The 21,049-nt window shown below is 50.6% G+C and overlaps 1 protein-coding gene across 1 annotated transcript in view; it reads left to right on the top strand.

Moving 5' to 3' along the window:
- Positions 1-21,049, top strand: part of LOC139240911 (dynactin subunit 2-A-like) — a 93,567-nt gene that overhangs the window by 25,611 nt on the left and 46,907 nt on the right. Inside the window, exon 2 of the mRNA XM_070869418.1 lies at positions 4,813-4,881. Within this exon, the coding sequence (XP_070725519.1) occupies positions 4,813-4,881 (69 nt within the window). The remainder of the gene's footprint in view (positions 1-4,812; positions 4,882-21,049) is intronic.

The following is a 21,049-nucleotide window of genomic DNA, read 5'->3' on the forward strand; positions in this document are numbered from 1 at the left end:
TCTGTACCCCACTAGTTAGTGGAGGAGGGCAGCCTTTAGCACAGCTGACTCTCTTTTCCCCCACCACCTCCCTCATTTCACATCCACACATGTGCTTTTTCCATTCGGGATCACTGGATAATGATTTGAAGTAACAACCCTAATTTCTCCTTCTAATGTCAGCTGTGGCTCAGTGGGTAGCACTCTCTCTCGCCTCTGAGTCAGAAGGTTGTGGGTTCCAGTCCCACTCCAGGGACTTGAGCACAAAAACTCTAAGCTGACACTCCCAGTGCAGTACTGAGGGAGTGCCGCACTGTCGGAGGGGCAGTACTGAGGGAGCGCCGCACTGTCGGAGGGGCAGTACTGAGGGAGCGCCGCACTGTCGGAGGGGCAGTACTGAGGGAGTGCCGCACTGTCGGAGGGGCAGTACTGAGGGAGTGCCGCACTGTCGGAGGGGCGGTACTGAGGGAGCGCTGCACTGTCGGAGGGGCAGTACTGAGGGAGTGCCGCACTGTCGGAGGGGCGGTGCTGAGGGAGCACCGCACTGTCAGAGGAGCGGTACTGAGGGAGCGCAGTACTGAGGGAGTGCTGCACTGTCGGAGGGGCAGTACTGAGGGAGTGCTGCACTGTCGGAGGGGCAGTACTGAGGGAGTGCTGCACTGTCGGAGGGGCAGTACTGAGGGAGCGCCGCACTGTCGGAGGGGCAGTACTGAGGGAGCGCCGCACTGTCGGAGGGGCTGTCTTTTGGATGAGACGTTCAACCGAGGTCCTGTCTGCTCTCACATGGATGTAAAAGATCCCACGGCACTGTTTCGAAGAAGAGGGGGGCGCAAGTTCTCCCCGGTGTCCTGGATCAATATTTATCCCTCAATCAACATAACAAAAACAGATGATCTGATCATTATCGCATTGCTGTTAGTGGGAGCTTGCTGTGCGCAAATTGGCGTTTCCCACATTACAATAATGACTACGCTCCAATAGTACTTCATTGGCTGTAAAGTGCTTTGAGACGTTTGGTGGTCGTGAAAGACGCTATATAAATACAAGTCTTTTTCTCTCTCGCTCATCCTCTACCCCCTCCTGTTTCTCGCATCCTTTCTCCCTTCCTTTGAGTCCAGTGGTCCTGAGCCCAGTCCCAGCACCACTCCTGCATCTAACTGGGGATCAAGGCTGTCTGTACCGAGTGCATTTTCCCCCAAGGAGCCACAGGGTTAGTGTGAGAGGAGCTTGGTATTTAATTCAATTTCTAAATTTTTCTAATTCCTTTTCTCCCCCAATCCCCCCAGCTTTGTTTCCATCACTGACATCATCTTGTCCCGCCCTACCGCCATCCCACAATACTACCTCGCTCTGCTCCAGTGTGGCCTCAGTCTCGAGATAATCAGATCCCTGGCCGCCTGTTCCCGTGACTACCAATCGAGGCCTGTTTGATTTGCCGTCCCCGATTACTTGCTTGGCGAGCTGCTGATTGAAAGACTCGCCCATGCGGGAGGGCAATCCGGGACATGAGTCAGCTAATGAACGCTTTAGGAATCAGAATGTCGCGGCGATACAAAGCAGTGCTACAGAGTGAGACTGATCATCATGCCCTCGGGGTGATTTCATTTGACTGCTACCTGTCTCTTTCCCCTCCCCACCGCCTGATCTCTCCCCATCACCCATTTTGAGATGCAGTGTGTCTGGATTATACTTGCTTGATGGCTTCACCGTCGTTATTTTATCTGAAAGTGTACAGCGCGTTCTCTCCCAGCTTTTTGTTACCTCCAGACTTGACACTTCCAATGCACTCCTGTCTGGCCTCCCACATTCTACCCGACGTAATCTAGAGGTGATCCAAAACTTGGCTGCCCCCGTGTCCTAACTCGCACCGAGTCCCGCTCACCCATCACCCCCTGTGCTTGCTGCCCCGTGTCCTAACTCGCACCGAGTCCCGCTCACCCATCACCCCCTGTGCTCACTGACCTACACTGGCTCCCGGTTAAGCAGCGCCTTGATTTTAAAATTCTCATCTTTGTTTACAAATCCCTCCACTGCCTCCTTGCTCCCTCCCTATCTCTGTAACCTCCTCCAGCCCCACAACCCCCCCCGAGATGTCTGCACTCCTCTAATTCTGCCCTCCTGACCATCCCTGATTATAATCGCTCCACCATCGGTGGCCGTGCCTTCTGTTGCCTGGGCCCCAAGCTCTGGAACTCCCTCCCTAAACCTCTCCACCTCTTTCCTCCTTCAAGACGCTCCTTAAAAACCTCCCTCTTTCACCAAGCTTTTGGTCACCTGCGCTAATTTCTCCTGTGCGGCTCGGTGTCAAATTGTTTATCCCCTAATACTCGTGTGAAATGCCTTGGGACGTTTCACTACTTTAAAGGCGCTATATAAATACACGTTGCTCCCATCTTCTGCATTCTTTCAAAAACCTGGAACACTCCCTAACAGCACTGTGGGACCACCTTCACTGCACAGACTGCAGTGGTTCAAGAAGGCGGCTCACCACCACCTCCAGGGCAAATAGGGATGGGCAATAAATGCCGGCCTTGCCAGCGACGCCCTCAACCCGAGAATTAATTTTCAAAGCATTATTTCAGGTTCGCGTCGATCGCACTTCCTCGGTGAGGCTTGGGTGGTGTGGGTTGCACTTTGCAACAGCTCCTCTGATCCCTGGAGGTGTCCAACCATTCGGGTTCCCTTTCTCCTTTAGGTGATCGATTTCCTTTAAGTAACGTAAGAGGCAGGACTTGTAATTGGAAAAAGGGTCACACTTTTTTTTGGGGTTCCAAGGGCAAACCAGAAATTGCAACATCACTATGTTGTGAAGTCCTGCTCAGTGTATAATGTGCGTTTGATTATGTATATACGCGTGTCACAGAAAGGAATTGGAGGCACTGGCAAAGGTGCAAAAGATATTTACAAGTATGATACCAGAACTGAGAGGTTATACCCGACAGGAAAGACCGAACAGACTGGGGCTCGCTCTTCTCGAAGACAGAAGACTGAGGGGTGACCCGATAGAGTTCTTTAAAATGATGAAGGGGTTTCGAGGGTAGACTTAGAAAAAATGTTTCCACTTGTGGGTGGGGGGGGGGAGGAGGGGGGGGGGGGGAAGACCAAAACTAGGAGGCCATAAAGATAAGGTCGTCACGAGGGAATTCAAGAGAAACTTCTTTGCCCAGAGCGGGGTGAGAATGTGGAACTCGCTGCCACAGGAGAGGGGTTGAGGCGAATAGTATCGATGGATTTAAGGGGGAAGCTGGATAAACACATGTTGGAGAAAGGGATAGAAGGATATGCTGATGGGGTGAGATGGAGAGGGGTGGGAGGGGGCTGGTGTGGAGTTTAACACCGGCACGGAGCGATGGGGCCAAATGGCCTGTTTCTGTGTTGTCTCTGTAGCAATAAATGAGCACAAACCTGAAAGGTGATGGCAGAACCCCAGGAGAAATGGGGGAAGAAAACTACTCCCTTTCAAATCGCTGTCGTCTAAAAGTTACTACGTGGCGCCGACCACGGAATCGTAAGGCAGTAATTGAATCCGGAGTCTCAGCTGATGACCATCCACTCTTGCTCCATGTAATCCAATCCCCTTGATTGAATTGCAAGAGAGCATATAATCCATTGAAAGCCATTATCCAGCATCATCCTCCTGCTCTAATGCCCATCAGAGCTAGTGGAAGTAGTGCATTATTTGCTAAGTGTGTACTTACAAGCGCTACAGTTATTTACTTTGTGAGGTGGAAGAACGAATGAGAGAGGGGGTGTGTGTGTGTGTGTGTGTGTGTGTGTGCGCGCGGGGGGGGGGGGTGCTGCGATCCCAAGGCGCTGTGCTTTAGACTGGAGGGTTCCAGTTTGCAGCAGATTTTGCCGTTGAACTCGTACTGAGCGGGAGAGCTGGCATTCTTTTTACAAAGGAGGGCTGATTGCCCGAGGCTCGACCCGTGTCTTTTCTGGCAACGATGGAGAGCTAGTCTTCAGCTTGGAAGGTGGGCGGGAGAGGTGGAAATTGAAGTTTGCCTGCCTTGCTGCCTACGTTTATCAGTAAATCAGTCTCACTGCTGTCCGCAGTGTTCTGAAGATGCCTGCCATGCTCCAGAGTTTCAAAAATATTGATAAAGACAGTCATACAGCACACGAGGATCCCATTGGGCCCATCGTTGCCCGTGCTGTGCCGGCTCTGTGACAGAGCGACCCAATCAGTCCCACTCCCCCTGCCCTTTCCCCCACAGCCCTGTGAATTTTTCCCCTTCCAGTATTTGCCCAATTCCCGGTTTGAAAGTCACGATTGAATCTGCTCCCACCGCCCTTTCAGGCAGCGCGTTCCCGATCACAACAACACTCTGCGTAAACGCCCCCTTGGATTTTTTTTTGCTACCAATGATCTTAAATCTCTCTCACCCAACCGCCAGTGGAAACCGTTTCTCCCTTTCTACTCCATCTCTGTAACCTCCTCCAGCCCCTACAACCCTTTGAGATCTCTGCGCTCTTCCAATTCTGCCCTCTTGCGCATCCTCCAAATTTAATCGCTCCACCATCGGTGGCCGTGTCTTCGTTGCCTGGGCCCCTAGCTCTGGAACTCCCTCCCTAAACCTCTCTGGCTTGCTCTCCTTCCTTCAAAACGCTTCTTAAAACCTACCTCATTGACCCAGCTTTTGGTCACCTGTCCCTAATATCTCCTTATGTGGCTTGGTGTCAGGTTCTATTTGATAATCGCTCTTGTGAAGCACCTTGGGACGTTTTACTACGTTAAAGGCAGCTGATAATTGCAAGATGTTGGTGCACACAATCGTCAGAAGGTTTGTGTCTGGTGCAAGTAAAACTGAGCACAATGGGTTTATTTTTCAGGCCTTTAACGAGCCCGATGTGTATGAGACAAGCGACCTGCCCGAGGACGACCAAGCTCAATTTGAAGCGGTAAGATTGCGAGACCCGCGTTTTATATTCCTTTTGTGTGTATGTGTGCGTTTGTGTATTTTGCCGTTTATTTTCTAATGTATCAGAAGGTCTGTCGAGCCACACGTAAATTGGCTTTCTCTGGCCCCGTTCCATTAGCCGTTTTAAGGAAAGAGACATTTTCAGGTCTCCAGGTGAAAGAGCAAGATGGGGGGGGGGGCGGGGGCGGTGCTGGCGCTGTAAGTCAGTGGGACTAACTGGATAGCAAATGTGGGAGACATTACAAAATGCTGTGGTACAGAGAGTCTTTGTGCATGAAACACAAAAAGTTAATATGCAGGTACAGCCTGTAATCAGGAAGGCCAATCGAATGTTGGCCTTTATTGCAAGGGGGAATACAGTATAAAAGCAGGGAAGTCCTGCTACAACTGTACAGGGTATTGGTGAGGTCACACCCGGAGTACTGCGTGCAGTTTTGGTCTCTGTATTTAAGGAGGGATATACTTGCATTGTAGGCAGTTCAGAGAAGGTTCACTCGGTTGATTCCGGAGATGAGGGGGTTGACTTATGAGGAAAGGTTGAGTAGATTGGGCCTCTACTCATTGGAGTTCAGAAGAATGAGAGGTGATCTTATGGAAACGTATAAGATTATGAGGGGGCTTGACAAGGTGGATGTAGAGAGGATGTTCCCACTGATGGGGGAGACTAGAACTAGGGGGCATGGTCTTAGAATAAGGGGCCGCCCATTTAAAACTGAGATGAGGAGGAATTTCTTCTCTCAGAGGGTTGTAAATCTGTGGAATTCTCTGCCCCAGAGAGCTGTGGAGGCTGGGACATTGAATATATTTAAGGTGGAGATAGACAGATTTTTGAGCGATAAGGGAGTGAAGGGTTATGGGGAGCGGGCGGGGAAGTGGAGCTGAGTCCATGATGGGATCAGCCATGGTCGTATTAAATGGCGGAGCAGGCTCAAGGGGCCAAATGGCCGACTCCTGCTCCTATTTCTTGTGTTTTTTTTCTAAGAACCGCCATTGGCACGACGGCCCGAATGGTCGCCTGCCTCCGCCCCCCCCCCCCGCCCCGTGCTGTAGCATTCTCTGAAAACTCCTCCGCAAAGCAGAGGTTCAGGCAAGTCTTTAGCTCAGATTAATGTACCGATGCTGTTTGGAATGTGACAACTCTTCAATTACTTCAAGTGTGGCTCGGCACTCCCACAGATTGTGTGAGTGATAATTTATTCCTTTGATCTTTAAAAATATGAATTTAACAGAATAGAACACTTGTTCTTGGGGTGTCTGCTTGTCTTCTGTGGATTGTGTTTTGTGTGAATTTTGAAGTTATTTTTTTGATTGTTGTGGGTGTGGGGTGGGGAAATCATTTTGCAATGAGCACACCTTCAAATAAAGGTGGAAATCCTTTGCGGAATAAACGACCCCTGTCCGTCCAGGGGCTACAGTAACCACAAACCCAGCTCCGTCGGTGGGACTTGTGCCCACTGCTCCGTGAGGGAGTGAGCGGTGTCGACACTGTCACCACCGAGACGGGACATCGTGTCCGGCCCGGGTTGCTGGGGTGAAAGTTCCATCTCTTACACCATGCTGCGATGGTCCAAAGTGAAATAGGTTTCAGGCAGCCTCTCCCCCCCCCCCCCCCCCCCGCTTCCATCTCGGAACCACCCATGGCAGAGTAGAAATTAGTGGCAGGTTTGGCAGTCTCACTCCAGGATGCGGGCTGGGAGATTTGTCCGCAGTTGGGCTAGCAAACGCACACAGCGCGTCTGATTATTTCTATTCCAGCGCTCCCCTGGCTGGCCTCGAACCTCGCACCCTCGGTAAACTTGAGCTCATGCAAAACTCTGTTACCCCGTACCCTAACGTCCCGCTTGCCCATCACCCTCCACCTCACCGACATTGGCTCCCGGTCCGGTAACGCCTTAATTTTAAAATTCTCATCATCCTGTTCAAATCCCTCCTCACACCTCCCTATCTCTGTAATCTCCCCCAGCCCCTACACCTCTCCCTATCTCTGTAACCTCCTCCAGCCCCTACACCCCTCCCTATCTCTGTAATCTCCCCCAGCCCCTACACCTCTCCCTATCTCTGTAACCTCCTCCAGCATCTACACCCCTCCCTATCTCTGTAATCTCCCCCAGCCCCTACACCTCTCCCTATCTCTGTAACCTCCCCCAGCCCCTACACCCTCCCTATCTCTGCAACCTCCTCCAGCCCCGACACCCCTCCCTATATCTGTAATCTCCCCCAGCCCCTACACCTCTCCCTATCTCTGTAACCTCCTCCAGCCCCTACACCCTCCCTATCTCTGCAACCTCCTCCAGCCCCGACACCCCTCCCTATATCTGTAATCTCCTCCAGCCCCTACACCCCTCCCTATCTCTGTAACCCCCTCCAGCCCCTACACCCCTCCCTATCTCTGTAACCCCCTCCAGCCCCTACACCCTCCCTATCTCTGCAACCTCCTCCAGCCCCGACACCCCTCCCTATATCTGTAATCTCCCCCAGCCCCTACACCTCTCCCTATCTCTGTAACCTCCTCCAGCCCCTACACCCCTCCCTATCTCTGTAATCTCCCCCAGCCCCTACACCTCTCCCTATCTCTGTAACCTCCTCCAGCCCCTACACCCCTCCCTATCTCTGTAACCTCCCCCAGCCTCTACACCCTTCCCTGTCTCTGTAACCTCCTCCAGCCCCTACACCCCTCCCTATCTCTGTAATCTCCCCCAGCCCCTACACCTCTCCCTATCTCTGTAACCTCCTCCAGCCCCTACACCTCTCCCTATCTCTGTAACCTCCCCCAGCCTCTACACCCTTCCCTGTCTCTGTAACCCCCGACACCCCTCCCTATCTCTGTAATCTCCCCCAGCCCCTACACCTCTCCCGATCTCTGTAACCTCCTCCAGCCTCTACACCCCTCCCTGTCTCTGTAACCCCTGACACCCCTCCCTATCTCTGTAACCTCATCCAGCCCCTACACCCCTCCCTATCTCTGTAACCTCCTCCAGCCCCTACACCCCTCCCTATCTCTGTAACCTCCCCCAGCCCCTACACCCCTCCCTATCTCTGTAACCTCCTCCAGCCCCTACACCCCTCCCTATCTCTGTAACCTCCCCCAGCCCCTACACCCCTCCCTATCTCTGTAACCTCCTCCAGCCCCTACACCCCTCCCTATCTCTGTAACCTCCCCCAGCCCCTACACCCCTCCCTATCTCTGTAACCTCCTCCAGCCCCTACACCCCTCCCTATCTCTGTAACCTCCCCCAGCCCCTACACCCATCCCTATCTCTAACCTCCTCCAGCCTCTACACCCTCCCTGTCTCTGTAACCCCCGACACCCCTCCCTATCTCTGTAACCTCCTACACCCCTTCCTATCTCTGTAATCTCCTACAACCCTCCGAGATCTCTGTGCTCCTCTAATTCTGTCCACTTGAGCATCCCTAATTCCCATCGCTCCACCGTCGGTGGCCATGCCTTCAGCTGCCTGGGCCCCAAGCTCTGGAATTCCCTCCATAAACCTCGACACCTCTCTCCCTTTAAGATGCTCCTTTAAAATCTACCTCTTCGACCGAGCTTTTGGTCGCCTGTCCTCTGTGGCTCGGTATTAAATTTTGCTTGATGGTACTCCTGTGAAGTGGCTTGGGATGTTTTAACTAGGTTAAAGGTGCTGTATAAATGCATGTTGTTCTAAACTTGGAGTGCTCAGATGCTGATATTCCATTCCCTGCCCCTCCCATCCCTCTTCGAGAACAAAATTTAATCGGTAAACTGGATCCTTGGCTGTGACTTCAAAAGCCAGGCTTGCATGTTCTCCTGTCTAAATTTCCTGATTCCTCTCCTCTCCCCATATCCACACTGCCTACTTCAGCTCTGAGGAGAGCTGGCTAGTTCTTGGACTCACACCTGGGAGGTATGAAACATAGAAACATAGAAAATAGGAGCAGGGGTAGGCCATTCGGCCCTTCGAGTCTGCACCACCATTCAACATGATCATGGCTGATCCTCTATCTCAACACCATATTCCTGCTTTCTACCCATACCCCTTGATGCCTTTTGTGTCCAGAAATCTATCTATCTCCCTCTTAAATATATTCAGTGACTTGGCCTTCTGTGGTAGAGAATTCCACAGGCTCACCACCCTCGGAGTGAAAACATTTCTCCTCATCTTGGTCCTAAATTTCCTACCCCGTATCCTGAGACTGTGACCCCTTATTCTAGACTTCCCAGCCCCGGGGAAATATCCTCCCCGCATCCAGTCTGTCCAACCCCGTCAGAATTTTATATGTTTCAATGAGACCCCCTCTCATTCTTCTAAACTCCAGTGAATACAGGCCCAGTCGATCCAATCTCTCCTCATACGGCAGTCCTGCCCTCCCAGGAATCAGTCTGGTGAACCTTCGCTGCACTCCCTCTATGGCAAGTATATCCTTCCTTGGGTAAGGAGACCAAAACTGTACACAATACTCCAGGTGTGGTCTCACCAAGGCCCTGTATAACTGCAGTAAGCCATCCTTGCTCCTGTACTCAAATCCTCTTGCAATGAAGGCCAACGTACCATTTGCCTTCCTAACTGCTTGCTGCACCTGCGTGTTTGCTTTCAATGACTGGTGTACAAGGACACCCAGGTCCCTCTGTACATCCACACTTCTCGAGCCATCACCAAGATTCGCTGTCTTCCCACAGTCGGGAGCGTGATTGTCTTGAGGGCTGCAGCACTGCATTTGGTGCCCTGCACTGCAATCACGTGGCTGTGAAGAATACCTCTTTTTTTTTTTTAATTACCTGTTTTGTCATAAGCTTAATGACCTGCCTATGCCCAGTGATTAACAAAAACACACTTGCTGCACTGGTGTAAAACAGTTCCTGCCTTTCCTCCCCACCCCTCTTTATCTTTATAAACAAGTAAACACTGTTGGGCAGCTGGTATTCCCGTTCCACGACGGACAGGAGTGCGTGACAGCAACTCTGGCCAACCTTCTCTTCGTCGCTCCATGACCATCCTCCTCTTTCTGAATCTGTCGTGTGGTTTGCTTCCACGGCCGTAGAACCTTGTAGCACAGAAGGAGGCCATTCAGCCCATCGTACCTGTGCCAGCTCTTTGAAAGAGCTATCTCATTAGTCCCACTCCTCCCCCTGCTCTTTACCCATAGCCCTTTTCAAATATTTATTCCCGTTTTTGGAAGTCACTATTGAATCTGCTTCCACCACTGCCCTTTCAGGCAGCGCGTTCTAGATCACAACATAAGAACATAAGAAATAGGAGCAGGAGTCGGCCATTCAGCCCCTCGAGCCTGCTCCACCATTCAGTGAGATCACAGCTGATCTGATCTTGGTCTCCAGCTGTTGTCGCTGCTGCAAAACATTCCTCCTGATTTCTCCCTCTGGTTCTTTTGTCAATTATCTGAAATCTGTGTCCTATGGTCACCCGCTGTCCTGCCAGTTTCTCCCAATCTACGCAACTGAAATCCTTCATGATTTTGAAGATGATTTTAAATCTCCCCTCATAAAATAAAATGGCCACTGTATGGATCATAATAAATGATTTCAAGTAGATTTGAAGTCTTGGAAAGGCATCGAGCTATGGGTCGCTGTCCCTGGAAAGACGGGGCCCGTTTCCAAATATTCCAGAAGAAAGCCATCTCTGTGGGTCACGAGTGAATGGTGTCGTCGCCCATCCTCACTGGGCGTGGTGGTTCTGTGTGGGGGGCTGAGCTCACACATTCCATTCCTGCCTGAACTATTTAACATTTTCACCAGGCTCTCCTCAACTGTGCTCCTTTTCCGAGGCCAGCAAAATCAAAAATTCAATTCTTCGACTGAATCACTGGCTTTTTAAGAAACACAAGGGTTTGGGGCAGCGGGGTGGGGGCAGGTTAGAGCGGTGGAGGGAGAGTCAGAAGGTGGGATCGGAGCCAGTGTTCCCCTTTAAGCAGCATAGCCGCACAGCGTTCTTGAGCTTCTACGCAGCTGGAGGGCAGGCTTTTAAATTGGGGGAGAAAACGGCATGTGGCCCAAAATAAAATGACAGGGAACACCGATTGGAGCTGGTACTCCAGCTGTGTCACCTATGCCTAATGTCTTTCTTCCCTGCTGCCTTGCATTGGTACACCTTTGGCTCAACAAGGACACCCTCAAATCCTCCCTGATGAAGTGCAACATCCCCACCGACACCTGGGAGTCCCTGGCCAAAGACCAGTCCGCCCAAAGTGGAGGAAGTGCATCCGGGAGGGCGCTGAGCACCTCGAGTCTCGTCGCCGAGAGCGTGCAGAAACCAAGCGCAGGCAGCGGAAGGAGCGTGCGGCAAACCAGTCCCACTCTCCCCTTCCCTCAATGTCTATCTGTCCCACCTGTGACAGGGACTGTGGTTCCCGTATTGGACTGTTCAGCCACCTGAGAACTCACTTCAGGAGTGGAAGCAAGTCTTCCTCGATTCCGAGGGACTGCCTATGATAATGCATTGGTGCAATGATCCAAACATATTTAGAATCGCAGCGTCTCGCAGCGCAGAAGGGGGCCATTCAAAATACAAAGTAATACATTCGACCCGTTGAGCCTGTGAAAGAGCTGTCCAATTTAGTCCCACACCCCAGCTTTCCCCCCCCCCCCCCCATAACCCTGCCAATTAGTCCTCTTCAACTACATGTCCAATTGCCTTTTGGAAGTTCCTGTGCAATCTAATTACACCTCCCTTTCAGGCAGTGCGTTCCAGATCCTAGCCACCCTCTGTGCAGAAATCTCTCCCCTTATCCTCTCTAGTTTGTTCGCCAATTATTTTAAATCAACAACCTCTGGTTACCGACCCACTAGTCAGAGGAAATAATTGCTCCCTACTTGCTCTGTCAAAATCCCCTCATCATTTTTTAATACCTCCCAAGTTAAGAAATGATTTTTAATGAATCTGTTAGTGAAAAGTAAAGGCATTGAGTTCTCTTCGTTGTTTTACCTTTCCCGGTGGGATCGGAGTGTTTGTCCTCTCCTTTTGTCACCGCACCGCCTCCCCCCTCCCGGATAGTGTTCAGCAGCGGGACTGGGGGCGTTAACCAAACCCATGTCTCATCCCTACCGCGAGGCGTTTCACTCCTGCTCAACCCCCGCCATGCTTGCTGCACAAGGGCATGTCGCCCTTCAGGACCCCCTTGGGTCAGGAGTAACTCTCAGCGGGCGTTACTGGTGGGCGGGTGAGGCACAACGGGAATACACGGCCGCCATCGTCGAAAGTGTGTTAACACACGTCTTTTGTTTCACTCCCCCAAAACATAAGTTGGTTGTGGAATGGCATGAACAGGTGGGACAGATTTGCATTTTTGGTTGTGTTTTCTGTCATAGGTACGGAGATTTGGGGTGCTTGAATGATGAATGGGTTAAGGAGGAATCAAAATTATTGGCCCTTCCCTTCTATTCTCTCAAATTGTAAATTTCTTTCTATTTCCCCCCACCCCCCCCCGCCCCCATAAGCTTTGAAATGGTCGCGGAAGTTTGAGAGAGCTCCTTACGATTACTGTGATTTAATGAGTCCCTTTAACGCGCCTCTCACGCTCACTACTTTGTGTTGCCTGCTCTAATGCACGTTGTTCATGACTCATGTGCTGCCAATGCAACAACGCATTCCCACTCCCACTGCCAACTTCCATTTCGTTCAGTAAGGAGCAGAGGGAGGGCAACTAGAGCTTGCTCCAAATATCTGGGTTTCAATCTTGGATACACACGTACTGAAATGGTTTGAGATACTAGATTTAACGTGCTAATTTTTTTTTTTAATTGTCCTATCAGAGGTAGTGATATAATAGGGGCAGGAGTCAGCTACACGGCCCCTTGAAACTGCTCCACCATTCAGTGAGACCATGGCTGATCTTCGACCTCAACTCCACCTTCCTGCACTATCCCCATATCCTTCGATTCCCTTAGTGCCCAAAAATGTAACGATCTCTCTCTTGAATATCATCATCATAGGCAGTCCCTCGAAGGGAGGATGACTTGCTTCCACGCCAAAAAGGGATGAGTTCACAGGTGTTTCAATGAAGGACCTAATATTCCGGATCCTGAAGGGTGGAAGATGCCTGTGGGTGGATTTTTTTAACGTGGGGTGACCGTTGCACACCAGCCACCACACGGGCTTGACAGAACGAGGTCTTGGTCCAGTGGCAAGGGTTAACCAGGACGACTGGAGACCAGCTCTGCTGCACGGACCCAGTGCGCGCACATATCGCACAGTGTGGGCTGGTCCGTGCTGCCCCTGGGCCCTCGGCTCTTCTGGGCCCCGATCATGTTGTTCCACGATCACTCGCTGCTCCTGTGCTCCAACCTCGCTGCTCATACTCGATGACTGAGTCTCCACAGTCCTCTGGGGCAGAGAATTCCAAAGATTCACAACTGAGTGAAGAAATTCCTCCTCATCTCAGTCGTAAATGGCCGACCCCTTATCCTGAGACTATGCCCCCTAGTTTTAGACTCTCCAGCCCGGGGGAAACATCCTCTCAGCATCTACCCTGTCAAGCCCTCTCAGAATTGTATACGTATCACTGAGATCAGCTCTCATTCATCTGAATAGAGAATATAGACTTATTCTACTCAATCTCTTCTCATAAAAACATAGAAACATAGAAAATAGGTGCAGGAGTAGGCCATTCGGCCCTTCGAGCCTGCACCGCCATTCAATAAGATCATGGCTGATCATTCCCTCAGTACCCCTTTCCTGCTCTCTCCATACCCCTTGATCCCTTTAGCCGTAAAGGCCATATCTAACTCCCTCTTGAATATATCCAATGAACTGGCATCAACAACTCTCTGCGGCAGAGAATTCCACAGGTTCACCACTCTGAGTGAAGAAATTTCTCCTCATCTCAGTCCTAAATGGCCTCCCCCTTATCCTAAGACTATGTCCCCTGGTTCTGGACTTCCCCAACATCGGGAACATTCTTCCCACATCTAACCTGTCCAGTCCCATCAGAATCTTATACGTTTCTATGAGATCCCCTCTCATCCTTCTAAACTCCAGTGTATAAAGGCCCAGTTGATTCAGTCTCTCCTCATATGACAGTCCAGCCATCCCTGGAATCAGTCTGGTGAACTTCGCTGCACTCCTTCAATAGCAAGAACATCCTTGCTCAGATTAGGAGACCAAAACTGAACGCAATATTCCAGGTGAGGCCTCACTAAGGCCTTGTACAACTGCAGTAAGACCTCCCTGCTCCTGTATTCAAATCCCAAAGTTATGAAGGCCAACATACCATTTCCTTCTTCACCGCCTGCTGTACCTGCATGCCCACTTTCAGTGACTGATGAACCATGACACCCAGGTCTCGTTGCACCTCCCCTTTTCCTAATCTGCCGCAATTCAGATAATATTCTGCCTTTGTGTTTTTGTCCCCAAAGTGGATAACCTCACATTTATCCACATTATACTGCATCTGCCATGTATTTGCCCTCATCCTTGGAATCAGTTTAGTGAACCTTCGTTGCACCGCCTCTAAGGCAAGTATATCCTTCCTAGCTAAGGTGACCAAAACGGTACACGGTACTCCAGGTGTGGTCTCACCAAGGCCCTGTACAATTGCAGCAAACCTTCCTTACTCTTATACTCCAACACCCTTGCAATAAAGGACAACATGCCATTTGCATTTGACACATTTGCTTGTGTGGAATATTGTGACTTGGGTACTAGTTCACAACCCCTGACCCAATGAACCTTGCTTGTGGTGCCCATCATAACCTGGAGAGCCAAGTAAAATGGTGGTGGGCAGAGGTTAGATCTGTTGTGCCTTTGTCGGCTAGAGAATATCTGGCATGCCATTCAGCCCCTCGGAGTAACTGCGGCGATGGATGATGTGGAGCATGCGTGCCCTTCAAAGATGTGATGTCCTGCTTGGAGTCTGCAAACCGCTTCACTGCACAGTCCTGGTTACGTCGGCTCTGATTCGCACGCAGTGTGCTTGACACAGACTGTTTTTAAGTTCACCCAATGCAGTAAGGGACTCTACATCATCGCTTACTTCAGCTGAGAATCCCTTGATGTGCTAATTACTTGCTGTTACAGTGCAAGTGTGGGTAGGGGGGGAGTTTGCCCCATCCTCCTGCTCGGTTGTTCTCATTTTACAGGTGCCCTGAGTCACATTTTGTGTCCACTCTCTCAAGTTTAGCTCTGAATTTCTGAATGTTGTCTTTTTAAAAGAAATGATATGAATTCTGTATATGCAAGAGTCTGGTCGTGAAGAACAAGATTATTTTCAGTGCAGCAGTGTGTTTTAATCAGCTGGTGCCGATAGGCTAGCATTGCCGATCAGGATTGAAGCCTTGCTGTTGAGGTGAAGAGGGCTGTGATCGTCATGGCAGTGGAACGGGAGGGTTGGTGGGCGGGCAAGATGGTGGTAAGGGCAACCTCCAGCTAGACTTGTGCGCAATGCAAAGAAATTAACACTTCTACACCATGTATTTGGGCTTGACAGGGTAGGTGCTGATAGGCTGTGTCCTCCTGGCTGGTGAGTCTAGAACTGGGGTGGGGCGGAGTGGGGTGCAGGTGCAGTCACAGTCTCAGGATAAGGGGTCGGCCATTTAGGACTGAGATGAGGAGGAATTTCTTCACTCAGAGGGGGGTGAATCTTTGGCATTCTCTGCCCCAGAGGGCTGTGGAGGCTCAGTCATTGAGTATATTCAAGGCTGAGACCAATGGATTTTTGGAATCGAGGGATATGGGGATCGGGCGGGAAAGTGGAGTTGAGGTTGAAGATCAGCCGTGATCTTATTGAATGGTGGGGCAGGCTCGAGGGGCCGTAAGGCCTACTCCTACTCCTACTCCTGTGTCTTGTGCAATTAAAAATGGTAGCGGGTTCAAGGGTGGAGCAGATTATTGAGTGTTTGTTTTTTGGAACGCTCCCCTCCCCCACCTTGTTCTGACCCAAGAACATGGGGTAGAGCTCAGAAATGTAGAAAATAGGTGCAGGAGTAGGCCATTCGGCCCATCGAGCCTGCACCACCATTCAATATGATCATGGCTGATCATTCCCTCAGTACCCCACTCCTGCTTTCTCTCCATACCCCCTGATCCCTTTAGCCGTAAGAGCCACATCTAACTCCCTTTTGAATATATCTAATGAACTGGCCTCAACAACTTTCTGTGGTAGAGAATTCCACAGGTTTACCACTCTCTGGGTGAAGAAGTTTCTCCTCATCTCGGTCCTAAATGACTTACCTCTTATCCTTAGACTGTGACTCCTGGTTCTGGACTTTCCCAACATCGGGAACATTCTTCCTGCATCTAACCTGTCTAATCCCGTCAGAATTTTATATGTTTCTATGAGATCCCCCCTCATTCATCTAAATTCCAGTGAATATAAGCCTAGTCGATCCAGTCTTTCTTCATATGTCAGTCCTGCCATCCCGGAATCAGTCTGGTGAACCATCGCTGCACTCCCTCAATAGCAAGAATGTCCTTCCTCAGATTAGGAGACCAAAACTGAACACAATATTCCAGGTGTGGCCTCACCAAGACCCTGTACAACTGCAATAAGACCTCCCTGCTCCTATACTTAAATCCTATACCATTTGCCTTCACCGCCTGCTGTACCTGCATGCCCACTTTCATATGACTGATGTACCATGACACCCAAGTCTCGTTGCACCTCCCCTTTTCCTAATCTGTCACCATTCAGATAATAATCTGCCTTCCTGTTTTTGCCACCAAAGTGGATAACCTTACATTTATTCACATTATACTGCACCTGCCATGTATTGATCCACATTATACTGCACCTGCCATGTATTGATCCACATTATACTGCACCTGCCATGCATTTGCCCACTCACCTATTATTTCCTCGTCACCACACCACTTCTGGGAGTTTAGGATTCTAAAACCAGGGCTCCATTCAGAGTCGCATATTTGTTTTATCGGAGCCCAGTATGAGGAGCTCAATGAGCGGTTCGATCCCTAAAACCGCGAGCTTTGTAAGTGCTGCCGCTATCTCGTGCAGGCAGTCCATGAATCAACCTTGCGTTCGATCGTTGGGGCGTCCAGTCTATTCTGCAGCACCCGGTTGGAAAGCCAACACCCCTTGGTCGCTTCACCGTGATGTTGAGTCCTTTAGTGCGTGCACTTGCTTCAGAAAGTCTGTTTGTCCTCCATCAGTGGTGCAGCATCCTGACATTTGTGGTGGAACTCTTGAGAACGCGTCCTGCTGGATTCTGTCGGATTCTTTCTCTCTACAAACTTCACGTTCAGGCCAGTGACCCCTCGACTATCGCACACTGTTTTTGTGCAGTGTTTCGGGTCACTTGGCTCACGAGCACCCCGCCACCGCAGGCTTCCTGTCGTAGACTCCTTCTCGCTGCCGAGCCCCGCCCTATCCGGCTCCTATTGGCGCGAGCGGCTTTATTCTGCTTGCAAAGGCTGTCTGCGTTCCACATCCTCCTCGGTTTATTGGGAATGTTGGGCCACGATGTCGAGAACCTACAATTGGCCTTGAATGTAAGGACGTTCCTTTTTTTTCCTTTATATCAACGAAAGAGATGGCCCTGGCAACTTTCTCGCTGAGCAGCTATCTGGAGGATCCCCCATGTCCACCGGCTTTTCAATGAGCGATTTTGCACATGTGCGGAATTTTGAATTTGTTATGCGCGTCCCCCCAAAAAAAATATTAGGGGGAATATTGGGTCCTGATATAGTACTCTGCCCCCCACCCCCAAAACATTAGGGAGAATATTGGGTCCTGGTATAATAGTCTGCCGCCGCCCCCCCCCCCCCCAAAAAAAAAGTTAGCGCTTGTTATAGAACAGTAATCAACTCCTGAACACACGTCATTCACATTGCGATCTGCTCCTGTGACTTTAGGGGTGGAGGAGCGGGAGGTGGTGCAGACCATACCAGTGCAAATAATTGGCTTAATCTATAAATAATGTGTCTAGCCGTGCAGGTCCAAGGTCAATCACTAGCTCAGCCTCAGCTGGCGTATTGTGGACAATTTCCGGGCACCACACTTCAGGGAAGATGTCCAGGCCTTAGAAAGGGTGCAGAGGAGTTTTACCAGGATGTTACCAGCAATGAGGGACTTCAGTTATGAGGAGAGGTTGGAACGGTTCTCCTTGGGACAGAGAAGGTGAAGAGGTGGCTTATTTGATGTTTTGACAGAGTACAGGGAGATTGACTGTTCCCTCCGGCCTGTGGATCAATAATCCGAGGTCACAGATTCAGAATCCATGGCCAAAGATCTGGAGGGGTGATGAGGGGCGATGTTTACACTCGGAGAGTTGTCGGGGATCGGGAACGCTCTCCCTGAGAGGCGGTGGAAGCTGGTTCTACTGATGATTGTCAGAGGGAGTTGGAGGGGTGCGTGAGGGTGGGGAACGGACAGGGTTACGGACAGAAAGCGGGGGATTGTGGGACTAAGCACGACTGCTCTTTCACAGAGCCCCGCGCAGACACAACGGGCCGACTGGACTCCTCCTGTGCGGTAGGTTACTGTGATTCGAAGTATAGGAGTGGCGATCCTTACAGACATTGGCCCAGACTTGGCTGTCGCAGGGCATCGGCCGTTAGTCAGTCCAATGGTGTGGTTCCAGGAACGTGCCTGGGGCTTCCGGGGAATAGGCCCGGCCCACTTGGCACAGTGAGAGGAATGGGGTGTGGATTACTCGGGGCCAATCGAGCAGCGAGTTAGAGAGAGCTGCATGGTCATCAGCCTACTCTGGAGGGAGATCAATCCAATCAAAGTGCAATTGGAGAAGTTAACTGGAAATGAGCATATGTGACCGGCGAGGAGCCCAGCTGGCTTTTTGCACACTTTTAAACCGACAAGTCCCGTTCCGTCACACCGCAGTTAGGTGAGCGGAAGGATCATGTGGGAAAACGTGAAGGTGACAGTGTTTGTATAAAATGGAGTTGGAGCCAATTCCATATAAACATGACATTGCATCCAAGGATGGCAGCCTAACTGCCTCGCTCCCCATGGTGCACTCAGAAAGGTCACCTAACTGCCTCGCTTCCCATGGTGCACTCAGAAAGGTCACCTAACTGCCTCGCTCCCCATGGTGCATTCTGTGAGGTCACCTAACTGCCTCGCTCCCCATGGTGCATTCTGTGAGGTCACCTAACTGCCTCACTTCCCATGGTGCACTCCCAAGAGGTGGACAAAGGGCGACACTTCCCATGGTGCATTCCGTGAGGCTGCCAATGGGCCTCGCTTCCCATGGTGCATTCTGTGAGTCTGCCAATGGGCCTCGCTTCCCATGGTACACTGGGTTGTGTGGACTTGGGTGTAATTTCGAAGAATGAATTGAAATGTTGAAGAATTGAGTTTTATTGCGTTGAGGGTGGGTGTGGATATTGCACCCAGAGCTAGCATCCTCTTTAGCCCATTCATTAGAACCCCCCCCCCCCCCCCACCCCACCCCCAGTTGAGATGTTCTGCATCATGTCTGTGCAGTGGACTGACCAGAGTTTTCCTAAAATGCTTTTCCTTCTGACTTCCTTTGCCTGGACACTAGTTTGCGCAAGTAAGAGCTTTCAAATGCTTTATTTTTTCCTTTGCATGCTCTTGTCGTGTGTTGTGCATGCTGCTCCCGTGTGCTGTTCTGCTTCGCTGCGTCTTGTGTGTCCAAAGGTGTAAGCGAGCATTACAGTGGATTTAACCCGCTCCTGCCACCTCCCCGGGGCTCGAAGCAACTGATGGATCGGAGGGTAGAACGGGTGGGGTGACGCAGCTGGTTTAAAATGTACTCCTCTCATCTCTGGATCCCGGCAGGATAAAAAACCTCCCCTTCTCCACCAATCAGGAGCCGATTTACAAGTGAAAAACGACTTGGAAAACTCTCAGCACAAAGCTGCCACTGAAACAACGACTCGCAAGTGAGGCCACGTCGATGGCTGTTGGTGCAAAACAAGTGCGGGTTTTAGGGAGGAGGGGATGTGGGGGGATATTCCACAGTGATGCTCTCCAAGTTCAACAACTCCTCCTGAATATAGTGGTTAGAATTGGGGGGGTGGGGGGGTTATCAAAGATTGGTGCACCCCTGCCCCGTGTTCACCTGGTCCCGTGTCTGCCTGTCCTACCCTCTGCACGATCAAGATGTACGCGTCTATTCACGTCCCAACTAAATTCACATTTCCACCGGTTAAATTAGTACTGAACCAAACGCAAACCCAGCAACTACACAACTGGTTAGCGGGGGGAGGGGGGCTGTTAGTCAGTCCAACCGGGTTAGAGAGGGGTCGGTCGAGCCTGCTCGTGATCGCTGTCCCACCATCTCCACTGGAGTGTTGGACATGTCCGGAATCGAGGCAAGGTCCGAGGTCGGCCCGGGCTGTGATTCCCACCTGGTCGAATAGTCCAGCAACACCTGACTGTTCGAGGTGCGGAAGCGGGCGCCAGTGCCCGCAGAACCACGCCCGAAGAATCGGAGGGGAGAAAAATTGGTGATGAGAGGGGGGTAAATTTCCCGAACTGTATTGATTTCTGATTCTATCCAGTCCTATTTAAATAATTATCTTGATCACTGAAGCATGGGGGGAAGGGAAAAGAATTGAAAGTATTTTGACAAAAAATTCACTTCACCAATTATTAAAGTAAAGATTGACATAATACCATTATTTTTTTAAATCAGTGAAGCACTTGCTAAGACCCTATTTTACACTATAGTTTATTCACAAGATGTTGCACTTGTGTGCAAGTCACATCCCTACGCCTGGAGGTCACAAAACTGCGACTTATATACAAGATTTCATGCTACGTTCAAATGTATTAAACATGGAAAATAATCTCTACAGTACCACAGATCGGGAAGTATTTTCAGTGTAGTTGCTGGTCTAAATTTTACAATGATTCCATCGTCCCATCTCCCTCAATGTGCCTGAGCAAAACCGGTGTTGCAGTGAAGTTGTCATTGCTATTAACGTTTCCCTATTTACAGTGTCGAGCTGTGATTCCGGTGGAGCTGTGAGATTGAGTGCGGCGTGCTTTGTATGTGACGTGAAGCTTAGCTTCTGTGATCGTTTCGTGTCCTCTCTCTCTCTCTGTTTTGTGCTCTCTCTCTCTCTCTCTTTTCCCCCCCCCTCCCTCTTGCACAAATCCTTCCTAATCAGGTAGGTCGCCTTGTTGAAAAATGTAGTCTTTGCAGCGGGATCTGATTTGAATCGCTGTTCCATACAAGGGCTAATTTTCCCTAGAGTGCAGCTTCCCTGTTTTTGATC

The sequence above is a fragment of the Pristiophorus japonicus genome, chromosome X (assembly GCF_044704955.1).
Source record: "Pristiophorus japonicus isolate sPriJap1 chromosome X, sPriJap1.hap1, whole genome shotgun sequence".
NCBI lineage: Eukaryota > Metazoa > Chordata > Chondrichthyes > Pristiophoridae > Pristiophorus > Pristiophorus japonicus.